The 26,088-nt window shown below is 44.0% G+C and overlaps 1 protein-coding gene across 5 annotated transcripts in view; it reads left to right on the forward strand.

The window, feature by feature from the left end:
• The window catches only part of megf11 (multiple EGF-like-domains 11), a 559,910-nt gene that overhangs the window by 96,771 nt on the left and 437,051 nt on the right, over positions 1-26,088 (forward strand). For 4 of the 5 annotated variants that reach the window (XM_061969469.2, XM_061969471.2, XM_061969472.2 and 1 more), the window contains exons 2-4: positions 2,752-2,853; positions 24,065-24,179; positions 24,815-24,916. In XM_061969469.2, the coding sequence (XP_061825453.2) occupies positions 24,073-24,179; positions 24,815-24,916 (209 nt within the window). In that variant the 5' untranslated portion in view covers positions 2,752-2,853; positions 24,065-24,072. The remainder of the gene's footprint in view (positions 1-2,751; positions 2,854-24,064; positions 24,180-24,814; positions 24,917-26,088) is intronic. The other variant, XM_061969470.2, reaches the window with a different exon arrangement.

Raw genomic sequence — 26,088 nt, forward strand, 5'->3', positions numbered from 1 at the left:
TAGAATGCACATGTAGATATATTGTAGTTGGCATGTGTAAATGAAGACTTTATAGTTGCAGTCACATTGCAGGCTGCCAGTGCCTGGAACACATCAGACACACATGTGGATACGCTGCTGATGCAAGGGGAAGCACCATGGCTGCTCTAATGAGCCCTGACTCTTAATGACATCCTCACAGCTGCACAACAGCGTGCTGGCCAGCACTGGATCTTATCTCATTGGCACTCTGTGCTGCCTGGTTACACCTGTAACCTTTAGATCAGTCCAAATTTGGCTCCTCCGAAATCCTTCAGTAGTGATTACCAAACAGATTGAGCAGCAGGATGAGTCCTCATAAAAAATGCATGTTAGCGCTCAGCTCGCATTTGGACGAGCGAACAAAGACGTGACGCGCACAGAAGTGCCGAACTGATCAGGCATTCTCTCTGTTGCTCCGTGCGAGATTGCAAGTACGCCACACAACGTTTCCCCTGACCCTCTTATGTACAAACACGGCTTTTAAATAAACGACCGGCATCCAGGATGAACCCTGGATGTTACTTGGGATCTAAAGATGGGAGGTGAACGTCTTATCTGAGCGGCGTTCATGGCAGAGTGCAGGAACTGGTCATCCAGGGGACAAGGTGGTTAATTGCATTGCACTTTGATAAGTCACACACTGAAGACTCTCACTTTGAATCATGCAGATGTCTCGGCTGATAGGCACTACAAGGGACACAAGAGGTGCAATGTCTCCGCAGATGGGCGTCCGATGTGCACTCCATCTCGCAGCCGACATCACTCCAGACCCGGCCTCGTGTGCTTTTCCACTGTTGGTCGTCAGAAAATGCTGCTTCTGAAGCATTTTAATCAGACGCAGCAGCACTAACCTTTGAAAGGTTTCATGGTGTGAGATATTAGTCCTTGGAAAGGCAGGACACAATCCTTGGAGGAATATTAAAGTCTAAAAGAGATTTACTTTGGTGGGAAAGTGCGTGTTTGAAGCCTAAACGGAAACAAAATGTCTTCATGAATGTCGATAGGGAGGAAAATAAGGTCACACACTTTTTGATAGTAGGCACAACAGTTTAGGGACCACATACAGTCAACTTAAAGGGGATCTTTGCAACCTTTAACGACTTGGAACAGCAAGCACTTCTTCCAGACTTGATACCTCTTCAGAAATGATCCGTGACCAAAGATAAAAGCGGCAGATCCATCCATCCATCTTCTTCCGCTTATCCGAGGTCGGGTCGCGGGGGCAGCAGCCTAAGCAGGGAAGCCCAGACTTCCCTCTCCCCAGCCACTTCGTCCAGCTCTTCCTGTGGGACCCAGAGGCGTTCCCTGGCCAGCCGGGAGACATAGTCTTCCCAACGTGTCCTGGGTCTTCCCCGCGGCCTCCTACCGGTCGGACGTGCCCTAAACACCTCCCTAGGGAGGCGTTCGGGTGGCATCCTGACCAGATGCCCGAACCACCTCATCTGGCTCCTCTCCATGTGGAGGAGCAGCGGCTTTACTTTGAGCTCCTCCCGGATGGCAGAGCTTATCACCCTCTCCCCACCCGGCGGAGGTAACTCATTTGGGCCGCTTGTACCCGTGATCTTGTCCTTTCGGTCATAACCCAAAGCTCATGACCATAGGTGAGGATGGGAACGTAGATCGTCCGGTAAATTGAGAGCTTTGCCTTCCGGCTCAACTCCTTCTTCACCACAACGGATCGATACAGCGTCTGCATTACTGAGGACGCCACACCGATCCGCCTGTCCATCTCACCATCCACTCTTCCCTCACTCGTGAACAAGACTCCGAGGTATTTGAACTCCTCCACTTGGGGCAAGATCTCTTCCCCAACCCGGAGATGGCACTCCACCCTTTTCCGGGCGAGAACCATGGACTCGGACTTGGAGGTGCCGATTCTCATCCCAGTCTCTTCACACTCGGCTGCGAACCGATCCAGTGAGAGCTGAAGATCCTGGCCAGATGAAGCCATCAGGACCACATCATCTGCAAAAAGCAGAGACCTAATCCTGCAGCCACCAAACCGGATCCCCTCAACGCCTTGACTGCGCCTAGAAATTCTGTCCTGTATTATTATTATTATTATTGTTGTTGTTATTAATATTATTAATAATTTGCTTTGTAGGCAGGTCATCAGTTCAAAAAGAAGTGACAAAGATATGTTAAACAAGCCTATTATTGAGGGCGATGGAGAATATTCACCAACCTCCCTCAAAAAATGCTGAATTATTCATCTGACCGAGAGACAAAAAAGACATATTGTGCTTTTGAAGACTCTCCAAAGTGTCCTCTGACCCGGTGGAGGAATCATTAAGTGTGCTGACAAACACATGAATGCTTCGCGTTCAGGCCTGCGTCATCTCCTGCCCCGGGCAGAATGTGGGCTTTGTTAATGAGAGCAGATCATTTGGTCACACTGCGGACAAGCGGCGCCGCGCGTTTGAAGTGCGAGTAGAGTTCATTGTGGCGGCCCCTCTTGAGTTAATGCAGCCTTTTATTTCTTCGGCAAAGCTCGGTGGAAACCAGGTAGGAGGCACGTTGTGAAATGAAATGAAAACTGTGTGATTGGATGTGGAGGCTGCACTGAGTAAATTGGCCTTTCAAGAGGAGCTTACGTGAATTATAACCCTGTGGAGATTCACCCTCCAATAAAGAAATGACTGACTTCACAAGCGCGCATGCGTACGCCAGCGAGGCGTTTGTGTCCTGTGTGTGTCATCATAAGCTCATTAGTTTTCCCCTCGCCAACAGATCTGTGACCTGTCATCACTTCTCCCAGAGCGTGTAGCGTACGTCTGAACACCACAAAGAGACAGCGAAGCATCTACACAAGCATACAAACTCTACCATTAGGTGAGCTTTAGGTCACTATTAGATGTGTTTCTGTCTCTGTCTTCAAGGGTTCCTCTCACTTTGCTTGTAGCGAGCTTTCTGAACAAGCAGTTGGAGCGAACCTCAACCGTGGCTTGAGCATTTGTCACCTGCTAAATCAATATGAATGGCAAAAAGATACGGATTTTTAGGGGACGCAAGAGATGAGGCAATTCCTGAAGGAATTGCGTGTGAATGCTCCAAAGCTGAAGTTGAACTGAAATCCTGGATTTTTAAAAAATTGTTGAAGCAGAGAACACAGTTCCTGAACAACCTCTATAGCCCGCAGACTTTTTTTGGACTCTGGGAATCACTAATAAGCCAGGATTTTTGGAGCGTAGGTTTCTGGACGGATCATATGGTACAATACAATCAGCAAGATAGGATGGAGCTAGACCGTTTAGTATTTTATACGTAAGTAGTAAAACCTTAAAGTGGCATCTTAAGTGCAGAGGAAGCCAGTCCAGGTGAGCCAGTATAGGCGTAATATGATCAAACTTTCTTGTCTTTGTAAAAAGTCTAGTGGGCGCATTTTGTACCAACTGTAATATTATAATGCTAGACATAGAGAGACCTGAAAATATGTTACATTAATCGAGATGAGACGTAACAAAACACATGGATAATGATCTCAGCGTCGGTGGTCGACTATTAGGTGAGCTTTAGGTCACGTGTCTCCTGCTATCAGATGTGTTTCTGTCTCTGTCTTCAAGGGTTCCTCTCACTTTGCTTGCAGCGAGCTTTCTGAACAAGCAGTTGGAGCGAACCTCAACCGTGGCTTGAGCATTTGTCACCTGCTAAATCAATATGAATGGCAAAAAGATGCAGATTTTTAGGGGACGCAAGAGATGAGGCAATTCCTGAAGGAATTGCGTGTGAATGCTCCAAAGCTGAAGTTGAACTGAAATCCTGGATTTTTTAAAAATTGTTGAAGCAGAGAACACAGTTCCTGAACAACCCCTATAGCCCGCAGACTTTTTTTGGACTCTGGGAATCACTAATAAGCCAGGATTTTTGGAGCGTAGGTTTCTGGACGGATCATATGGTACAATACAATCAGCAAGATAGGATGGAGCTAGATTGTTTAGTATTTTATACGTAAGTAGTAAAACCTTAAAGTGGCATCTTAAGTGCAGAGGAAGCCAGTCCAGGTGAGCCAGTATAGGTGTAATACGGTCAAACTTTCTTGTCCTTGTAAAAAGTCTAGTGGGCGCATTTTGTACCAACTGTAATATTATAATGCTAGACATAGAGAGACCTGAAAATATGTTACATTAATCGAGATGAGACGTAACAAAACACATGGATAATGATCTCAGCGTCTGTGGTCGACTATTAGGTGAGCTTTAGGTCACGTGTCTCCTGCTATCAGATGTGTTTCTGTCTCTGTCTTCAAGGGTTCCTCTCACTTTGCTTGTAGCGAGCTTTCTGAACAAGCAGTTGGAGCGAACCTCAACCGTGGCTTGAGCATTTGTCACCTGCTAAATCAATATGAATGGCAAAAAGATGCAGATTTTTAGGGGATGCAAGAGATGAGGCAATTCCTGAAGGAATTGCGTGTGAATGCTCCAAAGCTGAAGTTGAACTGAAATCCTGGATTTTGTTTTAGAATTGTTGAAGTAGAGAACACAGTTCCTGAACAACCTCTATAGCCCGCAGACTTTTTTTGGACTCTGGGAATCACTAATAAGCCAGGATTTTTGGAGCGTAGGTTTCTGGACGGATCATATGGTACAATACAATCAGCAAGATAGGATGGAGCTAGACCGTTTAGTATTTTATACGTAAGTAGTAAAACCTTAAAGTGGCATCTTAAATGCACAGGAAGCCAGTCCAGGTGAGCCAGTATATGTGTAATACGGTCAAACTTTCTTGTCCTTGTCAAAAGTCTAGCGGTCGCATTTTGTACCAACTGTAACTTTTTAATGCTAGACATAGAGAGACCTGAAAATATGTTACATTAATCGAGATGAGACGTAACAAAACACATGGATAATGATCTCAGCGTCGGTGGTCGACTATTAGGTGAGCTTTAGGTCACGTGTCTCCTGCTATTAGATGTGTTTCTGTCTCTGTCTTAAAGGGTTCCTCTCACTTTGCTTGTAGCGAGCTTTCTGAACAAGCAGTTGGAGCGAACCTCAACCGTGGCTTGAGCATTTGTCACCTGCTAAATCAATATGAATGGCAAAAAGATACAGATTTTTAGGGGACGCAAGAGATGAGGCAATTCCTGAAGGAATTGCGTGTGAATGCTCCAAAGCTGAAGTTGAACTGAAATCCTGGATTTTGTTTTAGAATTGTTGAAGTAGAGAACACAGTTCCTGAACAACCTCTATAGCCCGCAGACTTTTTTTGGACTCTGGGAATCACTAATAAGCCAGGATTTTTGGAGCGTAGGTTTCTGGACGGATCATATGGTACAATACAATCAGCAAGATAGGATGGAGCTAGACCGTTTAGTATTTTATACGTAAGTAGTAAAACCTTAAAGTGGCATCTTAAGTGCAGAGGAAGCCAGTCCAGGTGAGCCAGTATAGGCGTAATATGATCAAACTTTCTTGTCTTTGTAAAAAGTCTAGTGGGCGCATTTTGTACCAACTGTAATATTATAATGCTAGACATAGAGAGACCTGAAAATATGTTACATTAATCGAGATGAGACGTAACAAAACACATGGATAATGATCTCAGCGTCGGTGGTCGACTATTAGGTGAGCTTTAGGTCACGTGTCTCCTGCTATCAGATGTGTTTCTGTCTCTGTCTTCAAGGGTTCCTCTCACTTTGCTTGTAGCGAGCTTTCTGAACAAGCAGTTGGAGCGAACCTCAACCGTGGCTTGAGCATTTGTCACCTGCTAAATCAATATGAATGGCAAAAAGATACAGATTTTTAGGGGACGCAAGAGATGAGGCAATTCCTGAAGGAATTGCGTGTGAATGCTCCAAAGCTGAAGTTGAACTGAAATCCTGGATTTTGTTTTAGAATTGTTGAAGTAGAGAACACAGTTCCTGAACAACCTCTATAGCCCGCAGACTTTTTTTGGACTCTGGGAATCACTAATAAGCCAGGATTTTTGGAGCGTAGGTTTCTGGACAGATCATATGGTACAATACAATCAGCAAGATAGGATGGAGCTAGACCGTTTAGTATTTTATACGTAAGTAGTAAAACCTTAAAGTGGCATCTTAAGTGCAGAGGAAGCCAGTCCAGGTGAGCCAGTATAGGTGTAATACAGTCAAACTTTCTTGTCCTTGTAAAAAGTCTAGTAGGCGCATTTTGTACCAACTGTAATATTATAATGCTAGACATAGAGAGACCTGAAAATATGTTACATTAATCCAAATGAGACGTAACAAAACACATGGATAATGATCTCAGCGTCTGTGGTCCACTATTAGGTGAGCTTTAGGTCACGTGTCTCCTGCTATTAGATGTGTTTCTGTCTCTGTCTTCAAGGGTTCCTCTCACTTTGCTTGCAGCGAGCTTTCTGAACATGCAGTTGGAGCGTACCTCAATCGTGGCTTGAGCATTTGTCACCTGCTAAATCAATATGAATGGCAAAAAGATGCAGATTTTTAGGGGATGCAAGAGATGAGGCAATTCCTGAAGGAATTGCGTGTGAATGCTCCAAAGCTGAAGTTGAACTGAAATCCTGGATTTTGTTTTAGAATTGTTGAAGTAGAGTACACAGTTCCTGAACAACCTCTATAGCACGCAGACTTTTTTTGGACTCTGGGAATGACTAATAAGCCAGGATTTTTGGAGCGTAGGTTTCTGGACAGATCATATGGTACAATACAATCAGCAAGATAGGATGGAGCTAGACCGTGTAGTATTTTATACATAAGTAGTAAAACCTTAAAGTGGCATCTTAAGTGCAGAGGAAGCCAGTCCAGGTGAGCCAGTATAGGTGTAATACGGTCAAACTTTCTTGTCCTTGTCAAAAGTCTAGCGGTCGCATTTTGTACCAACTGTAACTTTTTAATGCTAGACATAGAGAGACCTGAAAATATGTTACATTAATCGAGATGAGACGTAACAAAACACATGGATAATGATCTCAGCGTCTGTGGAAACTGATCCATGGCCACCTAAAAACGAGAGAGGGCAGATCAACTGGTCTAAAAAGGGATGCATTTTAAAGGCTAGGGTGTATAAATGAGTTTTAAGATGGGACTTAAATGCTTCTACTGAGGTAGCATCTCTAACTGTTACCGGGAGGGCATTCCATAGAACTGGAGCCCCAATAGAAAACGCTCCATAGCCCGCAGACTTTTTTTGGGCTCTGGGAATCACTAATAAGCCAGAATTTTTGGAACGTAGGTTTCTGGACGGATCATATGGTACAATACAATCAGCAAGATAGGATGGAGCTAGACCGTGTAGTATTTTATACGTAAGTAGTAAAACCTTAAAGTCACATCTTAAGTGCACAGGAAGCCAGTGCAGGTGAGCCACTATAGGTATATATATATATATATATGTATATAAAGGTATATACAGTATAGACGCAATACGGTCAAACTTTCTTGTCCTTGTCAAAAGTCTAGCGGTCGCATTTTGTACCAACTGTAATATTATAATGCTAGACATAGAGAGACCTGAAAATATGTTACATTAATCGAGATGAGACGTAACAAAACACATGGATAATGATCTCAGCGTCTGTGGTCGACTATTAGGTGAGCTTTAGGTCACGTGTCTCCTGCTATCAGATGTGTTTCTGTCTCTGTCTTCAAGGGTTCCTCTCACTTTGCTTGCAGCGAGCTTTCTGAACAAGCAGTTGGAGCGAACCTCAACCGTGGCTTGAGCATTTGTCACCTGCTAAATCAATATGAATGGCAAAAAGATGCAGATTTTTAGGGGACGCAAGAGATGAGGCAATTCCTGAAGGAATTGCGTGTGAATGCTCCAATGCTGAAGTTGAACTGAAATCCTGGATTTTGTTTTAGAATTGTTGAAGTAGAGAACACAGTTCCTGAACAACCTCTATAGCCCGCAGACTTTTTTTTGGACTCTGGGAATCACTAATAAGCCAGGATTTTTGGAGCGTAGGTTTCTGGACGGATCATATGGTACAATACAATCAGCAAGATAGGATGGAGCTAGACCGTTTAGTATTTTATACGTAAGTAGTAAAACCTTAAAGTGGCATCTTAAGTGCAGAGGAAGCCAGTCCAGGTGAGCCAGTATAGGCGTAATATGATCAAACTTTCTTGTCTTTGTAAAAAGTCTAGTGGGCGCATTTTGTACCAACTGTAATATTATAATGCTAGACATAGAGAGACCTGAAAATATGTTACATTAATCGAGATGAGACGTAACAAAACACATGGATAATGATCTCAGCGTCGGTGGTCGACTATTAGGTGAGCTTTAGGTCACGTGTCTCCTGCTATCAGATGTGTTTCTGTCTCTGTCTTCAAGGGTTCCTCTCACTTTGCTTGCAGCGAGCTTTCTGAACAAGCAGTTGGAGCGAACCTCAACCGTGGCTTGAGCATTTGTCACCTGCTAAATCAATATGAATGGCAAAAAGATACGGATTTTTAGGGGACGCAAGAGATGAGGCAATTCCTGAAGGAATTGCGTGTGAATGCTCCAAAACTGAAGTTGAACTGAAATCCTGGATTTTTTAAAAATTGTTGAAGCAGAGAACACAGTTCCTGAACAACCCCTATAGCCCGCAGACTTTTTTTGGACTCTGGGAATCACTAATAAGCCAGGATTTTTGGAGCGTAGGTTTCTGGACGGATCATATGGTACAATACAATCAGCAAGATAGGATGGAGCTAGACCGTTTAGTATTTTATACGTAAGTAGTAAAACCTTAAAGTGGCATCTTAAGTGCAGAGGAAGCTAGTCCAGGTGAGCCAGTATAGGTGTAATACGGTCAAACTTTCTTGTCCTTGTAAAAAGTCTAGTGGGCGCATTTTGTACCAACTGTAATATTATAATGCTAGACATAGAGAGACCTGAAAATATGTTACATTAATCGAGATGAGACGTAACAAAACACATGGATAATGATCTCAGCGTCTGTGGTCGACTATTAGGTGAGCTTTAGGTCACGTGTCTCCTGCTATCAGATGTGTTTCTGTCTCTGTCTTCAAGGGTTCCTCTCACTTTGCTTGTAGCGAGCTTTCTGAACAAGCAGTTGGAGCGAACCGCAACCGTGGCTTGAGCATTTGTCACCTGCTAAATCAATATGAATGGCAAAAAGATACAGATTTTTAGGGGACGCAAGAGATGAGGCAATTCCTGAAGGAATTGCGTGTGAATGCTCCAAAGCTGAAGTTGAACTGAAATCCTGGATTTTGTTTTAGAATTGTTGAAGTAGAGAACACAGTTCCTGAACAACCTCTATAGCCCGCAGACTTTTTTTGGACTCTGGGAATCACTAATAAGCCAGGATTTTTGGAGCGTAGGTTTCTGGACGGATCATATGGTACAATACAATCAGCAAGATAGGATGGAGCTAGACCGTGTAGTATTTTATACGTAAGTAGTAAAACCTTAAAGTGGCATCTTAAGTGCAGAGGAAGCCAGTCCAGGTGAGCCAGTATAGGCGTAATATGATCAAACTTTCTTGTTCTTGTCAAAAGTCTAGCGGTCGCATTTTGTACCAACTGTAATATTATAATGCTAGACATAGAGAGACCTGAAAATATGTTACATTAATCGAGATGAGACGTAACAAAACACATGGATAATGATCTCAGCGTCGGTGGTCGACTATTAGGTGAGCTTTAGGTCACGTGTCTCCTGCTATTAGATGTGTTTCTGTCTCTGTCTTCAAGGGTTCCTCTCACTTTGCTTGTAGCGAGCTTTCTGAACAAGCAGTTGGAGCGAACCTCAACCGTGGCTTGAGCATTTGTCACCTGCTAAATCAATATGAATGGCAAAAAGATGCAGATTTTTAGGGGACGCAAGAGATGAGGCAATTCCTGAAGGAATTGCGTGTGAATGCTCCAAAGCTGAAGTTGAACTGAAATCCTGGATTTTGTTTTAGAATTGTTGAAGTAGAGAACACAGTTCCTGAACAACCTCTATAGCCCGCAGACTTTTTTTGGACTCTGGGAATCACTAATAAGCCAGGATTTTTGGAGCGTAGGTTTCTGGACGGATCATATGGTACAATACAATCAGCAAGATAGGATGGAGCTAGACCGTTTAGTATTTTATACGTAAGTAGTAAAACCTTAAAGTGGCATCTTAAGTGCAGAGGAAGCCAGTCCAGGTGAGCCAGTATAGGTGTAATACGGTCAAACTTTCTTGTCCTTGTAAAAAGTCTAGTGGGCGCATTTTGTACCAACTGTAATATTATAATGCTAGACATAGAGAGACCTGAAATATGTTACATTAATCGAGACGAGACGTAATGAACACATGGATAATGATCTCAGCGTCGGTGGTCTACTATTAGGTGAGCTTTAGGTCACTATTAGATGTGTTTCTGTCTCTGTCTTCAAGAGTTCCTCTCACTTTGCTTGCAGCGAGCTTTCTGAACAAGCAGTTGGAGCGAACCTCAACCGTGGCTTGAGCATCTGTCACCTGCTAAATCAATATGAATGGCAAAAAGATGCAGATTTTTAGGGGACGCAAGAGATGAGGCAATTCCTGGAGGAATTGCGTGTGAATGCTCCAATGCTGAAGTTGAACTGAAATCCTGGATTTTTTTTTAATTGTTGAAGTAGAGAACACAATTCCTGAACAGGCTGAATATTTTGAAGTGGGAACAGTTTGAATCAGATGAAAAATGTGCGAATTGTGGAACTTTGAATAGACGCAAAGAGCAGTGGTTCAACTTGGAACAGTTGGCGCATCCTCTGTGGAAACTGATCCATGGCCACCTAAAAACGAGAGAGGGCAGATCAACTGGTCTAAAAAGGGATTTATTTTAAAGGCTAGAGTATACAAATGAGTTTTAAGATGGGACTTAAATGCTTCTACTGAGGTAGCATCTCTAACTGTTACCGGGAGGGCATTCCATAGAACTGGAGCCCCAATAGAAAACGCTCCATAGCCCGCAGACTTTCTTTGGGCTCTGGGAATCACTAATAAGCCAGAATTTTTGGAACGTAGGTTTCTGGACGGATCATATGGTACAATACAATCAGCAAGATAGGATGCAGCTAGACCAGGGGTCGGCAACCTTTACCAATCAAAGAGCCGTTTTGACAAATTAAAGAAAACAATGGGAGCCACAAAAATCTTTTGAAATTTAAAATGAAATAATGCATACAAAGCTTTTATTTTGCTTTGTGCCATGTATAAACCAAGGGTCTCAGACACGGCCCCACACCTTAATGTGAAAATCGAATGTTAGTGCGGCCCGCGGGTTTTTTATGAATGGCTCTTGATTGATTTTTCCGGCAGATTATGATCTTCAGGGCAACTGTTCTCTCGAACGTGCCGTGATGGTACAGCATTTAGCGCCCACTCCAACCAGCTTGCCGGCTCAGCCACACGTTCTATGGGACTTCTGTTTGCCTACGTAAGTGACAGCAAGGCATACTTGGTCAACAACCACACAGGTTACACTGACGGTGGCGGTATAAAAAACTTTAACACTCTTACTAATAATGCGCCACACCAAACAAGAATGACAAACACATTTCAGGAGAACATCTGCACCGTAACACAACATAAACACAACAGAACAAATACCCAGAATCCCATGCAGCCCTGACTCTTCCGGGCTACATTATACACCCCCGCTACCAAACCCCGCCCACCTCAACCGACGCACAGAGGGGGGGGGGGGGGGTTGATGTGTGAGGGAGCAGGGTTGGGGTGGGGGCGGGGTTTGGTGGTAGCAGGGGTGTATAACCACGCCCACTCCCTGCCCCCACCTCCCGAAATCGGAGGTCTCAAGGTTGGCAAGTATGGTCCACGATAATCAATTCATGGTACAAATATATACTATCATAATACAGTCATCACACAAGTTAATCATCAGAGTATATACATTGAATTATTTACATTATTTACAATCCTGGGGGTGGGATGAGGAGGGTTTGGTTGATATCAGCACTTCAGTCATCAACAATTGCATCATCAGAGAAATGGACATTGGAACAGTGTAGGACTGACTTGGTAGGATATGTACAGCGAGCAGAGAACATGGAGAGATCAGAAAGCATAAGAACAAGTATATACATTTGATTATTTACATTTGATTATTTACAATCCGGGGGGGTGGGATGTGGAAGGGAGGGTGTTAGTTTAGGGTTGAAGTTGCCTGGAGGTGTTCTTTTAGTGCGCTTTTGAAGGAGGATAGAGATGCACTTTCTTTTACACCTGTTGGGAGTGCATTCCATATTGATGTGGCATAGAAGGAGAACGAGTTAAGACCTTTGTTAGATGGGAATCTGGGTGTAACGTGGTTTGTGGAAGTCCCCCTGCAGCATTTAACTAGTTTATATCCGAGGACGGCGAATATGAAAGCAGCTGTCGCCTGTAACACGCGTGCGCCTTGATTAATCATCCTGTTAAGGAAATGAACACGGCTTTAACCTCTGCCTGTTCGGATGGACTCCTACTTAGAGGAAGTGCAGATGTGATTGATTTTTCTTCACTTGTCAGCCAACCACACGCGCCAATCAATGCGGGAGATTAGCGGAACATGTGAACGCCGCTCTTATTGGATACAGTCGCTTGGAAATATTGAGTGAGCTCGTATCATAAGAGGCAAAGACAGGCATGTAGTGTGCCAAAATTATTTCAATACTTTCAGTACTTTTCTAAATAAAGGAGACCACAAAAAAATTGCATTATTGGCTTTATTTCAACAAAAAATCTTAGAGTACATGAAACATATGTTTATTATTGTACAAACCCCGTTTCCATATGAGTTGGGAAATTGTGTTACATGTAAATATAAACGGAATACAATGATTTGCAACCCATATTCAGTTGAATATGCTACAAAGACAACATATTTGATGTTCAAACTCATAAACATTTTTTTTTTTTTTTGCAAATAATCATTAACTTTAGAATTTGATGCCAGCAACACGTGACAAAGAAGTTGGGAAAGGTGGCAATAAATACTGATAAAGTTGAGGAATGCTCATCAAACACTTATTTGGAACATCCCACAGGTGAGCAGGCTAATTGGGAACAGGTGGGTGCCATGATTGGGTATAAAAGTAGATTCCACGAAATGCTCAGTCATTCACAAACAAGGACGGGGCGAGGGTCACCACTTCGTCAACAAATGCGTGAGCAAATTGTTGAACAGTTTAAGAAAAACCTTTCTCAACCAGCTATTGCAAGGAATTTAGGGATTTCACCATCTACCGTCCGTAATATCATCAAAGGGTTCAGAGAATCTGGAGAAATCACTGCAGGTAAGCAGCTAAGCCCGTGACCTTTGATCCCTCAGGTGGTACTGCATCAAAAAGCGACATCAGCGTGTAAAGGATATCACCACATGGGCTCAGGAACTCTTCAGAAAACCACTGTCAGTAACTACAGTTGGTCGCTACATCTGTAAGTGCAAGTTAAAACTCTCCTATGCAAAGTGGAAGCCATTTATCAACAACACCCAGAAACACTGCCAGCTTTGCTGGGCCTGAGCTCATCTAAGATGGACTGATACAAAGTGGAAAAGTGTTCTGTGGTCTGACGAGTCCACATTTCAAATTGTTTTTGGAAACTGTGGACGTCGTGTCCTCCGGACCAAAGAGGAAAAGAACCATCCGGATTGTTATAGGCGCAAAGTGTAAAAGGCAGCATGTGTGATGGTATGGGGGTGTATTCGTGCCCAAGACATGGGTAACTTACACATCTGTGAAGGCACCATTAATGCTGAAAGGTACATACAGGTTTTGGAGCAACATATGTTGCCATCCAAGCAACGTTACCATGGACGCCCCTGCTTATTTCAGCAAGACAATGCCAAGCCACAACTTAAGCTGTACATCAAGCAAGAATGGGAAAGAATTCCACCTGAGAAGCTTCAAAAATGTGTCTCCTCAGTTCCCAAACGTTTACTGAGTGTTGTTAAAAGGAAAGGCCATGTAACACAGTGGTGAACATGCCCTTTCCCAACTACTTTGTCACGTGTTGCAGCCATGAAATTGTAAGTTAATTATTATTTGCAAAAAAAAAAAAAAAGTTTATGAGTTTGAACATCAAATATGTTGTCTTTGTAGTGCATTCAATTGAATATGGGTTGAAAAGGATTTGCAAATCATTGTATTCCGTTTATATTTACATCTAACACAATTTCCCAACTCATATGGAAACGGGGTTTGTAATTTAGTCCTTAAATAAAATAGACAACATACGAGACAACTTGTCTTTTAGTAGTAAGTAAACAAACAAAGACTCCTAACTTAGCTGCTGACATATGCAGTAACATATTGTGTCATTTATACACCTATTATTTTGTACACATTATTAAGGACAAGTGGTAGAAAATGAATTATTAATCTACTTGTTCATTTACTGTTAATATCTGCTTATTTTCTCTTTTAACATGTTCTATCTACACCTCTGTTCAAATGTAATAATCACTTATTCTTCTCTTCTTTGCTACTTGACATTAGTTTTGGATGATACCACACATTTAGGTATGGATGTGATACCAAGTAGTTCCAGGATCATACATTGGTCATATTCAAAGTCCTCATGTGTCCAGGGACATATTTCCTGAGTTTAAAGTAGCAATGATTGTCACACACACACTAGGTGTGGCGAAATGTGTCCTCTGCATTTGACCCATCCCCTTGTTCACCCCCAGGGAGGTGAGGGGAGCAGTGAGCAGCAGCGGCGCCGCGCCCGGGAATCATTTTTGGTGATTTAACCCCCAATTCCAACCCTTCATGCTGAGTGCCAAGCAGGGAGGTAATGGCTCCCATTTTTATAGTCTTTGGTATGACTCGGCCGGGGTTTGAACTCACAACCTACCCATCTCAGGGCGGACACTCTAACCACTAGGCCACTGAGCCAGCTAAAATATGAATTTTTAAAAAACAAAAGATGTGATGCCAAAAAATATCGACATAATCATAGTCGTATTGACTAGATACGTGCCTGTACTTGGTATCATTACAATGGCGTTTGTTTACATTGTGACGGGTGTGTAGTGAAGCATGTTTAGCCATTCCTCGTCCTGCAGGGATGATACTTGTAAGAAATTGTATTTGTCGCCATGGAGGCCAGGATTAGTGATTTAGAAGTAGCTAAAACACTGTGGATGGACGTTAGCCGCTAGCTTGTGTCGGAGGCAGATATTTACATATATCCGAATTTAAGTTGTACTTCTTCCATTTCTTTGTCATATTTGAAAACAGCTCGTCTTTTCCACTTCTTCTCTTGATGCTCTGTCAGCAAGCAAACTCTGTGTGTTAACCTTGAGTTCTGGACCGACACCAGCTGGACTGCTGCTGAGTGGTCCAAAGTCATGTTTTCTGACGAAAGCAAATTTTGCATTTCCTTTGGAAATCGAGGTCCCAGAGTCTGGAGGAAGACAGGAGAGGCACAGGATCCACGTTGCCTGAAGTCTAGTGTAAAGTTTCCACCATCAGTGATGGTTTGGGGTGCCATGTCATCTGCTGGTGTCGGTCCACTCTGTTTCCTGAGATCCAGGGTCAACGCAGCCGTCCACCAGCAAGTTTTAGAGCACTTCATGCTTCCTGCTGCTGACCTGCTCTATGGAGATGGAGATTTCAAGTTCCAACAGGACTTGGCGCCTGCACACAGCGCAAAATCTACCCGTGCCTGGTTTACGGACGATGGTATTTCTGTTCTAAATTGGCCCGCCAACTCCCCTGACCTTAGCCCCATAGAAAATCTGTGGGGTATTGTGAAAAGGAAGATGCAGAATGCCAGACCCAAAAACGCAGAAGAGTTGAAGGCCACTATCAGAGCAACCTGGGGTCTCATAACACCTGAGCAGTGCCAGAAACTCATCGACTCCATGCCACGCCGCATTAACGCAGTAATTGAGGCAAAAGGAGCTCCAACCAAGTATTGAGTATTGTACATGCTCATATTTTTCATTTTCATACTTTTCAGTTGGCCAACATTTCTAAAAATCCCTTTTTTGTATTAGCCTTAAGTAATATTCTAATTTTGTGACACACGGAATTTTGGATTTTCATTTGTTGCCACTTCAAATCATCAACATTAAATGAAATAAACATTTGAATGCATCAGTCTGTGTGCAATGAATAAATATAATGTACAAGTTACACCTTTTGAATGCAATTACTGAAATAAATCAAGTTTTTCAAAATATTCTAATTTACTGGCTTTTACCTGTATATACAACAAAATACCTATTCTGTCTCTGGGGGTTTTTCAACTCAGCTTTAAGTGTCGGAAAGAACTTGGGAGCGAATTGTGACTTGAATTCCCTGGGAGGAACAACTGGTCCAAAACGCAACACTAGCTAGCCATGTCTTAAAGCACCTCTTCCTGAGGGCGTTTCAGTGTTATAACTTCACCTTTATCTTTACTTTTTAAGCCAAAGTGCGTCCGCTCTCCCTTTTTTGTCTACACACTGTGTCTGCTTGTAAGTACTCTGTGTGCGCGCGCTGCCGAACGTGCTCCTCTGCTCGTAAACCAGCAGTGACGTGGGCGTGGCGGGGCAGGGGGACGGGTACGTTTCAGAGGCGGTATAGTACTGAATATGATTCATTGTACTGTACTAAAACCAGTACAAGCATGTAAAGTCAACAATGTTAAGCTTCCAAGATGGATCCAAATAAAGGCGTCTTGATCCCTTTTCCCATCTTAAGTGATTGTTGCTTTGAATAAACAACCCTCTTATTCTCCAAGGTTGATGTCCTGCTCAGTCTGCTGACAGTTTAGCGCTGTTGCCACTAATAGCATGCAGGTATTAACCTATGCCACGTGGCGCTCACTCATTCTTTATCCTCGGCCGCCATTTGTTTGAATGAGACCTGCGCCCGGGGGTGAATCCATCACTGTCGCGCCCTCCCGTCGTACGTTATCTCCCCCTCGCATGTACGTCTAATGAAATAAGCTGCAGGTCTCAACAAATCACCATCTCTGTCACTGTCACACCCGCTTTCTGAAGGTCTCCCTGAAGGAGACAAAGTGCAGCCGCACAAGCATTGTTTAAAGCCATGATCTTGCAGGAAAATGGATGTTATGGGAAATTGTTGGGGGAATTGCAGCTGCTTAAGTCTCAAGATATCACTTGGTAGTGAGGTCACTGACACAAACACTTTATGCGGTTATGTGGCTATTATCACTTGTCACAGACAAGATCTGACTACGTTCAAGTCAATTGTTTATACAAACCCCGTTTCCATATGAGTTGGGAAATTGTGTTGGATGTAAATATAAACGGAATACAATGATTTGCAAATCATTTTCAACCCATATTCAGTTGAATATGCTACAAAGACAACATATTTGATGTTCTAACTCATAAACTTTATTTTTTTTTGCAAATAATTAGAATTTCATGGCTGCAACACGTGCCAAAGTAGTTGGGAAAGGGCATGTTCACCACTGTGTTACATCACCTTTTCTTTTAACAACACTCAATAAATGATTGGGAACTGAGGAAACTAATTGTTGAAGCTGTGAAAGTGGAATTCTTTCCCATTCTTGTTTTATGTAGAGCTTCAGTCGTTCAACAGTCCGGGGGTCTCCGCTGTCGCATTTTACGCTTCATAATGCGCCACGCATTTTCGGTGGGAGACAGGTCTGGACTGCAGATGGGCCAGGAAAGTAACTGCACTCTTTTTTTATGAAGCCACGCTGTTGTAACACGTGCTGAATGTGGCGTGGCATTGTCTTGCTGAAATAAGCAGGGGCGTCCATGAAAAAGACGGCGCTTAGATGGCAGCATATGTTGTTCCAAAAGCTGTATGTACCTTTCAGCATTAATGGTGCCTTCACAGATGTGTAAGTTACCCATGTCTCAACACTCAATAAACAATTGGGAACTGAGGAGACACATTTTTGAAGCTTCTCAGGTGGAATTCTTTCCCATTCTTGCTTGATGTACAGCTTAAGTTGTTCAACAGTCCGGGGGTCTCCGTTGTGCTATTTTAGGCTTCATAATGCGCCACACATTTTCAATGGGAGACAGGTCTGGACTACAGGCAGGCCAGTCTAGTACCCGCACTCTTTTACTATGAAGCCACGTGGCTTGGCATTGTCTTGCTGAAATAAGCAGGGGCGTCCATGGTAACGTTGCTTGGATGGCAACATATGTTGCTCCAAAACCTGTATGTACCTTTCAGCATTAATGGTGCCTTCACAGATGTGTAAGTTACCCATGTCTTGGGCACTAATACACCCCCATACCATCACAGATGCTGCCTTGTACACTTTGCGCCTAGAACAATCCGGATGGTTCTTTTCCTCTTTGGTCCGGAGGACACGACGTCCACAGTTTCCAAAAACAATTTGAAATGTGGACTCGTCAGACCACAGAACACTTTTTTACTTTGTATCAGTCCATCTTAGATGAGCTCAGGCCCAGCGAAGCCGACGGCGTTTCTGGGTGTTGTTGATAAACGATTTTTGCCTTGCATAGGAGAGTTTTAACTTGCACTTACAGATGTAGTGACCAACTGTAGTTACTGACAGTGGTTTTCTGAAGTGTTCCTGAGCCCATGTGGTGATATCCTTTACACACTGATGTCGCTTGTTGATGCAGTACAGCCTGAGGGATGGAAGGTCACGGGCTTAGCTGCTTACGTGCAGTGATTTCTCTAGATTCTCTGAACCCTTTGATGATATTACGGACCGTAGATGGTGAAATCCCTAAATTCCTTGCAATAGCTGGTTGAGAAAGGTTGTTCTTAAACTGTTCAACAATTTGCTCACGCATTTGTTGACAAAGTGGTGACCCTCGCCCCATCCTTGTTTGTGATTGACTGAGCATTTCCTGGAATCTACTTTTATACCCAATCATGGCACCATTCTTGTTTTATGTAGAGCTTCAGTCGTTCAACAGTCCGGGGGTCTCCGCTGTCGCATTTTACGCTTCATAATGCGCCACGCATTTTCGGTGGGAGACAGGTCTGGACTGCAGATGGGCCAGGAAAGTAACCGCACTCTTTTTTTACGAAGCCATGCTGTTGTAACACGTGCTGAATGTGGCGTGGCATTGTCTTGCTGAAATAAGCAGGGGCGTCCATGAAAAAGACGGCGCTTAGATGGCAGCATATGTTGTTCCAAAAGCTGTATGTACCTTTCAGCATTAATGGTGCCTTCACAGATGTGTAAGTTACCCATGTCTCAACACTCAATAAACAATTGGGAACTGAGGAGACACATTTTTGAAGCTTCTCAGGTGGAATTCTTTCCCATTCTTGCTTGATGTACAGCTTAAGTTGTTCAACAGTCCGGGGGTCTCCGTTGTGCTATTTTAGGCTTCATAATGCGCCACACATTTTCAATGGGAGACAGGTCTGGACTACAGGCAGGCCAGTCTAGTACCCGCACTCTTTTACTATGAAGCCACGTGGCTTGGCATTGTCTTGCTGAAATAAGCAGGGGCGTCCATGGTAACGTTGCTTGGATGGCAACATATGTTGCTCCAAAACCTGTATGTACCTTTCAGCATTAATGGTGCCTTCACAGATGTGTAAGTTACCCATGCCTTGGGCACTAATACACCCCCATACCATCACACATGCTGGCTTTTACACTTTGCGCCTATAACAATCCGGATGGTTCTTTTCCTCTTTGGTCCGGAGGACACAACGTCCACAGTTTCCGAAAACAATTTGAAATGTGGACTCGTCAGACCACAGAACACTTTTCCACTTTGTATCAGTCCATCTTAGATGAGCTCAGGCCCAGCGAAGCCGACGGCGTTTCTGGGTGTTGTTGATAAACGATTTTCGCCGTGCATAGGAGAGTTTTAACTTGCACTTACAGATGTAGCGACCAACTGTAGTTACTGACAGTGGTTTTCTGAAGTGTTCCTGAGCCCATGTGGTGATATCCTTTACACACTGATGTCGCTTGTTGATGCAGTACAGCCTGAGGGATGGAAGGTCACGGGCTTAGCTGCTTACGTGCAGTGATTTCTCCAGATTCTCTGAACCCTTTGATGATATTACGGACCGTAGATGGTGAAATCCCTAAATTCCTTGCAATAGCTGGTTGAGAAAGGTTGTTCTTAAACTGTTCAACAATTTGCTCACGCATTTGTTGACAAAGTGGTGACCCTCGCCCCATCCTTGTTTGTGATTGACTGAGCATTTCCTGGAATCTACTTTTATACCCAATCATGGCACCATTCTTGTTTTATGTAGAGCTTCAGTCGTTCAACAGTCCGGGGGTCTCCGCTGTCGCATTTTACGCTTCATAATGCGCCACGCATTTTCGGTGGGAGACAGGTCTGGACTGCAGATGGGCCAGGAAAGTAACTGCACTCTTTTTTTATGAAGCCACGCTGTTGTAACACGTGCTGAATGTGGCGTGGCATTGTCTTGCTGAAATAAGCAGGGGCGTCCATGAAAAAGACGGCGCTTAGATGGCAGCATATGTTGTTCCAAAAGCTGTATGTACCTTTCAGCATTAATGGTGCCTTCACAGATGTGTAAGTTACCCATGTCTCAACACTCAATAAACAATTGGGAACTGAGGAGACACATTTTTGACGCTTCTCAGGTGGAATTCTTTCCCATTCTTGCTTGATGTACAGCTTAAGTTGTTCAACAGTCCGGGGGTCTCCGTTGTGCTATTTTAGGCTTCATAATGCGCCACACATTTTCAATGGGAGACAGGTCTGGACTACAGGCAGGCCAGTCTAGTACCCGCACTCTTTTACTATGAAGCCACGTGGCTTGGCATTGTCTTGCTGAAATAAGCAGGGGCGTCCATGGTAACGTTGCTTGGATGGCAACATATGTTGCTCCAAAACCTGTATGTACCTTTCAGCATTAATGGTGCCTTCACAGATGTGTAAGTTACCCATGTCTTGGGCACTAATACACCCCCATACCATCACACATGCTGGCTTTTCAACTTTGCGCCTAGAACAATCCGGATGGTTCTTTTCCTCTTTGGTCCGGAGGACACGACGTCCACAGTTTCCAAAAACAATTTGAAATGTGGACTCGTCCTACCACAGAACACTTTTCCACTTTGTATCAGTCCATCTTAGATGAGCTCAGGCCCAGCGAAGCCGACGGCGTTTCTGGGTGTTGTTGATAAACGGTTTTCGCCTTGCATAGGAGAGTTTTAACTTGCACTTACAGATGTAGCGACCAACTATAGTTACTGACAGTGGTTTTCTAAAGTGTTCCTGAGCCCATGTGGTGATATCCTTTACACACTGATGTCGCTTGTTGATGCAGTACAGCCTGAGGGATGGAAGGTCACGGGCTTAGCTGCTTACCTGCAGTGATTTCTCCAGATTCTCTGAACCCTTTGATGATATTACGGAGCGTAGATGGTGAAATCCCTAAATTCCTTGCAATAGCTGGTTGAGAAAGGTTTTTCTTAAACTGTTCAACAATTTGCTCACACATTTGTTGACAAAGTGGTGACCCTCGCCCCATCCTTGTTTGTGAATGACTGAGCATTTCCTGGAATCTACTTTTATACCCAATCATGGCACCATTCTTGTTTTATGTAGAGCTTCAGTCGTTCAACAGTCCGGGGTCTCCGCTGTCGTATTTTACGCTTCATAATGCGCCACACATTTTTGATGGGAGACAAGACTGAACGCCAGGGGGTCCAGGAAAGTACTCGCACTCTTTTTTTTTGCGAAGCCACGCTGTTGTAACACGTGCTGAATGTGGCTTGGCATTGTCTTGCTGAAATAAGCAGGGGCGTCCATGAAAAAGATGGCACTTAGATGGCAGCATATGTTGTTCCAAAACCTGTATGTACCTTTCAGCATTAATGGTGCCTTCACAGATGTGTAAGTTACCCATGTCTTGGGCACTAATGCACCCCCATACCATCACACATCAGTACCCAGACGTTCACTGAGTGTTGTTAAAAGGAAAGGCCATGTAACACAGTGGTGAACATGCCCTTTCCCAACTACTTTGGCACGTGTTGCAGCCATGAAATTCTAAGTTAATTATTATTTGCAAAAATTATGAGTTTGAACATCAAATATGTTGTCTTTGTAGCATATTCAACTGAATATGGGTTGAAAAGGATTTGCAAATCATTGTATTCCGTTTTTATATTCACATCTAACACAATTTCTCAACTCATATGGAAATGGGGTTTGTAAAAAGGTACCGAATTCAGAACCCATACCTCGGGCCGACATTCAAAACAATGGCAATATTTACGTTGCGTAGCAAAGGCTTGAATATCTGACAAAAGACGAGTGTCATTATGAAAATGTTCATACAGGTAAAAGCCAGTAAATTAGAATATTTTGAAAAACTTGATTTATTTCAGTAATTGCATTCAAAAGGTGTAACTTGTACATTATATTTATTCATTGCACACAGACTGATGCATTGAAATGTTTATTTCATTTAATTTTGATGATTTGATGTGACAACAAATGAAAATCCAAAATTCCGTGTGTAACAAAATTAGAATATTACTTAAGGCTAATACAAAAAAGGGATTTTTAGAAATGTTGGCCAACTGAAAAGTATGAAAATGAAAAATATGAGCATGTACAATACTCAATACTTGGTTGGAGCTCCTTTTGCCTCAATTACTGCGTTAATGCGGCGTGGCATGGAGTCGATGAGTTTCTGGCACTGCTCAGGTGTTATGAGAGCCCAGGTTGCTCTGATAGTGGCCTTCAACTCTTCTGCGTTTTTGGGTCTGGCATTCTGCATCTTCCTTTTCACAATACCCCACAGATTTTCTATGGGGCTAAGGTCAGGGGAGTTGGCGGGCCAATTTAGAACAGAAATACCATGGTCCGTAAACCAGGCACAGGTAGATTTTGCGCTGTGTGCAGGCGCCAAGTCCTGTTGGAACTTGAAATCTCCATCTCCATAGAGCAGGTCAGCAGCAGGAAGCATGAAGTGCTCTAAAACTTGCTGGTAGACGGCTGCGTTGACCCTGGATCTCAGGAAACAGAGTGGACCGACACCAGCAGATGACATGGCACCCCAAACCATCACTGATGGTGGAAACTTTACACTAGACTTCAGGCAACGTGGATCCTGTGCCTCTCCTGTCTTCCTCCAGACTCTGGGACCTCGATTTCCAAAGGAAATGCAAAATTTGCATGGTTGGGTGATGGTTTGGGGTGCCATGTCATCTGCTGGTGTCGGTCCACTCTGTTTCCTGAGATCCAGGGTCAACGCAGCCGTCTACCAGCAAGTTTTAGAGCACTTCATGCTTCCTGCTGCTGACCTGCTCTATGGAGATGGAGATTTCAAGTTCCAACAGGACTTGGCGCCTGCACACAGCGCAAAATCTACCCGTGCCTGGTTTACGGACCATGGTATTTCTGTTCTAAATTGGCCCGCCAACTCCCCTGATCTTAGCCCCATAGAAAATCTGTGGGGTATTGTGAAAAGGAAGATGCAGAATGCCAGACCCAAAAACGCAGAAGAGTTGAAGGCCACTATCAGAGCAACCTGGGCTCTCATAACACCTGAGCAGTGCCAGAAACTCATCGACTCCATGCCACGCCGCATTAACGCAGTAATTGAGGCAAAAGGAGCTCCAACCAAGTATTGAGTATTGTACATGCTCATATTTTTCATTTTCATACTTTTCAGTCGGCCAACATTTCTAAAAATCCCTTTTTTGTATTAGCCTTAAGTAATATTCTAATTTTGTGACACACGGAATTTTGGATTTTCATTTGTTGCCACTTCAAATCATCAAAATTAAATGAAATAAACATTTGAATGCATCAGTCTGTGTGCAATGAATAAATATAATGTACAAGTTACACCTTTTGAATGCAATTACTGAAATAAATCAAGTTTTTCAAAATATTCTAATTTACTGGCTTTTACCTGTATTTACTCACATTTATGCACTTTCTGCTCTGCCATCATCTTGGCAAATGTCATGGGAACTTTTTCGACACCACTTGCTCGACGTGAACACACACAACTAAGGGCGAAGGACTAAAACAAAAGGTAAAAGGAAGAGTTGGGGTTCAGCCTAAGTCGTAATAACGACTAAATTAGCCATTTGAAGAGGGCGCATTTTAAAGGTATGCCAATGCCATGCTTGAATTGTTGTAGTGTTCCAAAATGTTTATTGGTTACAATATTCTCTGTGTTTTATGTTTTCAGATTGAGTCATGGGGTCACTTGTTGCTCTGCCGGCCCTGCTCCTTGTTTTGGGCTTGACCTCTCACGTGTGGACTCTCAACCCCGACGACCCCAACGTCTGCAGCCACTGGGAAAGGTCAGCATGTCTCCTCTCCCACTAGAGATAAACACCTGACTGAATAAAAGGTTCAGCATCAGCTCGTTGAGGCAGCAGCAGCAGCATCCTCCGAGAAAACAAGCGCTCTTCACCAAAGTCCCAGATCCATTCCGGGCCATTACGGCCGTATCGATCTGGCGCAGCTCGAGTCGCCTGTGCTGTGAGGGATGGGAGGAGTTGCAGCTTCAAATGAAATGCGCAGGCAAATTGATCAGCGTACTCTCTTCCCAATCAATCACGACAGCCAGAGAGCCGGAATAATTATTAGCTGCGCCAGGCTGTGTCACTTATGAGAAATAAGATGGAATAATTTCTGTCCTCGAGAGGGGGAGGAAAGAAAACTGTGAAGATATATTAGCTGGATTATTGCCTGACCAAGGTGAGGGTACTTAGGGTTGCGGTTCCACCTTGTTGGCATTGATATGAATTCCCCAAGTGGCTTTGAGGTCCTCCAATATCAGCCTGCTTCTTCCTCTGCTGCCTGCATCAATAATATAAATCACCATTATGATATTGCTTTCATTGCAGCTGTGCACTCACAGGACCTTTTGTTTTCTCCACAAAGATACAAAACACAAGAACCGCACTCAAGTCTTTACATCTGTGTCTCTTAGCTACGCCGTCACTGTCCAGGAGTCCTACGCTCACCCGTTTGACCAGATCTACTACACCAGGTGCACGGACATCCTCAACTGGTTCAAGTGCACAAGGCACAGGTAAGGCTCTTCTCGTGTGTGCTGTGTTGTTGACCGAATACACAACCTAAAAGCGGTGAAGTTGGCACGTTGTGTTATTCGTAAATAAGAACAGAATGCAATGAATCGAAAATACTTATATTCAATTGAATAGACTGCAAAGACAAGATACTTAACGTTCCAACAGAGAAATCATTCACTTAGAATTTAATGGCAGCAACACATTGCAAAAAAGTTGGCAAAAGGGCATTTTTACCACTGTGTTACATGGCCTTTCCTTTTAACAACACTCAGTGAACGTTTGGGAACTGACAAGACCAATTTTTGAAGCTTCTCAGGTGGAATTATTTCCCATTCTTGCTTGATGTACAGCTTAAGTTGTTCAACAGTCTAGGGGTCTCCGTTGTGGTATTTTAGGCTTCATAATGCGCCACACATTTTCGATGGGAGACAGGCCTGGACTGCAGGCGGGCCAGGAAAGTACACGCTAGAGATGTGCGGATAGGCAATTATTTCATCCGCAACCGCATCAGAAAGTCGTCAACCATCCGCCATACACCCGCGCTAACATTTGATCAGAACCGCACCCGCCCGTTGTTATATATCTAATATAGACGATGCAAGGCATTAGTGAGGTTATAAAGCTTTTGCCTGTTAAAGAAAGGAGACTGATCCAATGCAGCACAGACATTCGCGTGCCACGCTGTCACGACCCAGACGCACACCAGTGCGCAATCATATGGGAGCCGCGCTGAGCGCACCTCCAAGCGCGTCTCGCTGCCGGCGACGGCCGGGTATGGGCCCGACGCTCCAGCGCCATCCATTTTCAGGGCTAGTTGATTCGGCAGGTGGGTTGTTACACACTCCTTAGCGGGTTCCAACTTCCATGGCCACCGTCCTGCTGTCTATATCAACCAGGGTGAGCCCCACCCCTTTCGTGAGCGCACTGCGCGCGGAGTGACCCCTGTTACGCGCCCCCGGCAACAGGGGTGGCGGGCAGGTAAGCTGCGCGGGGGGAGCGCGCGGAGTGACCCCTGTTACGAGCCCCCGGCCACGGGGGTGGCGGGCAGGTAAGCTGCTTACCTGCTGCGCGTGACGCCGGCCGCGGCGAAGGCGGACGAGGCGGGGTGTCGGTGCGGTGGGCGCGGTGGTGACCCTGGACGTGCGTCGGGCCCTTCTCGCGGATCGCCTCA

This window comes from Nerophis lumbriciformis, linkage group LG10, assembly GCF_033978685.3.
Source record: "Nerophis lumbriciformis linkage group LG10, RoL_Nlum_v2.1, whole genome shotgun sequence".
NCBI lineage: Eukaryota > Metazoa > Chordata > Actinopteri > Syngnathiformes > Syngnathidae > Nerophis > Nerophis lumbriciformis.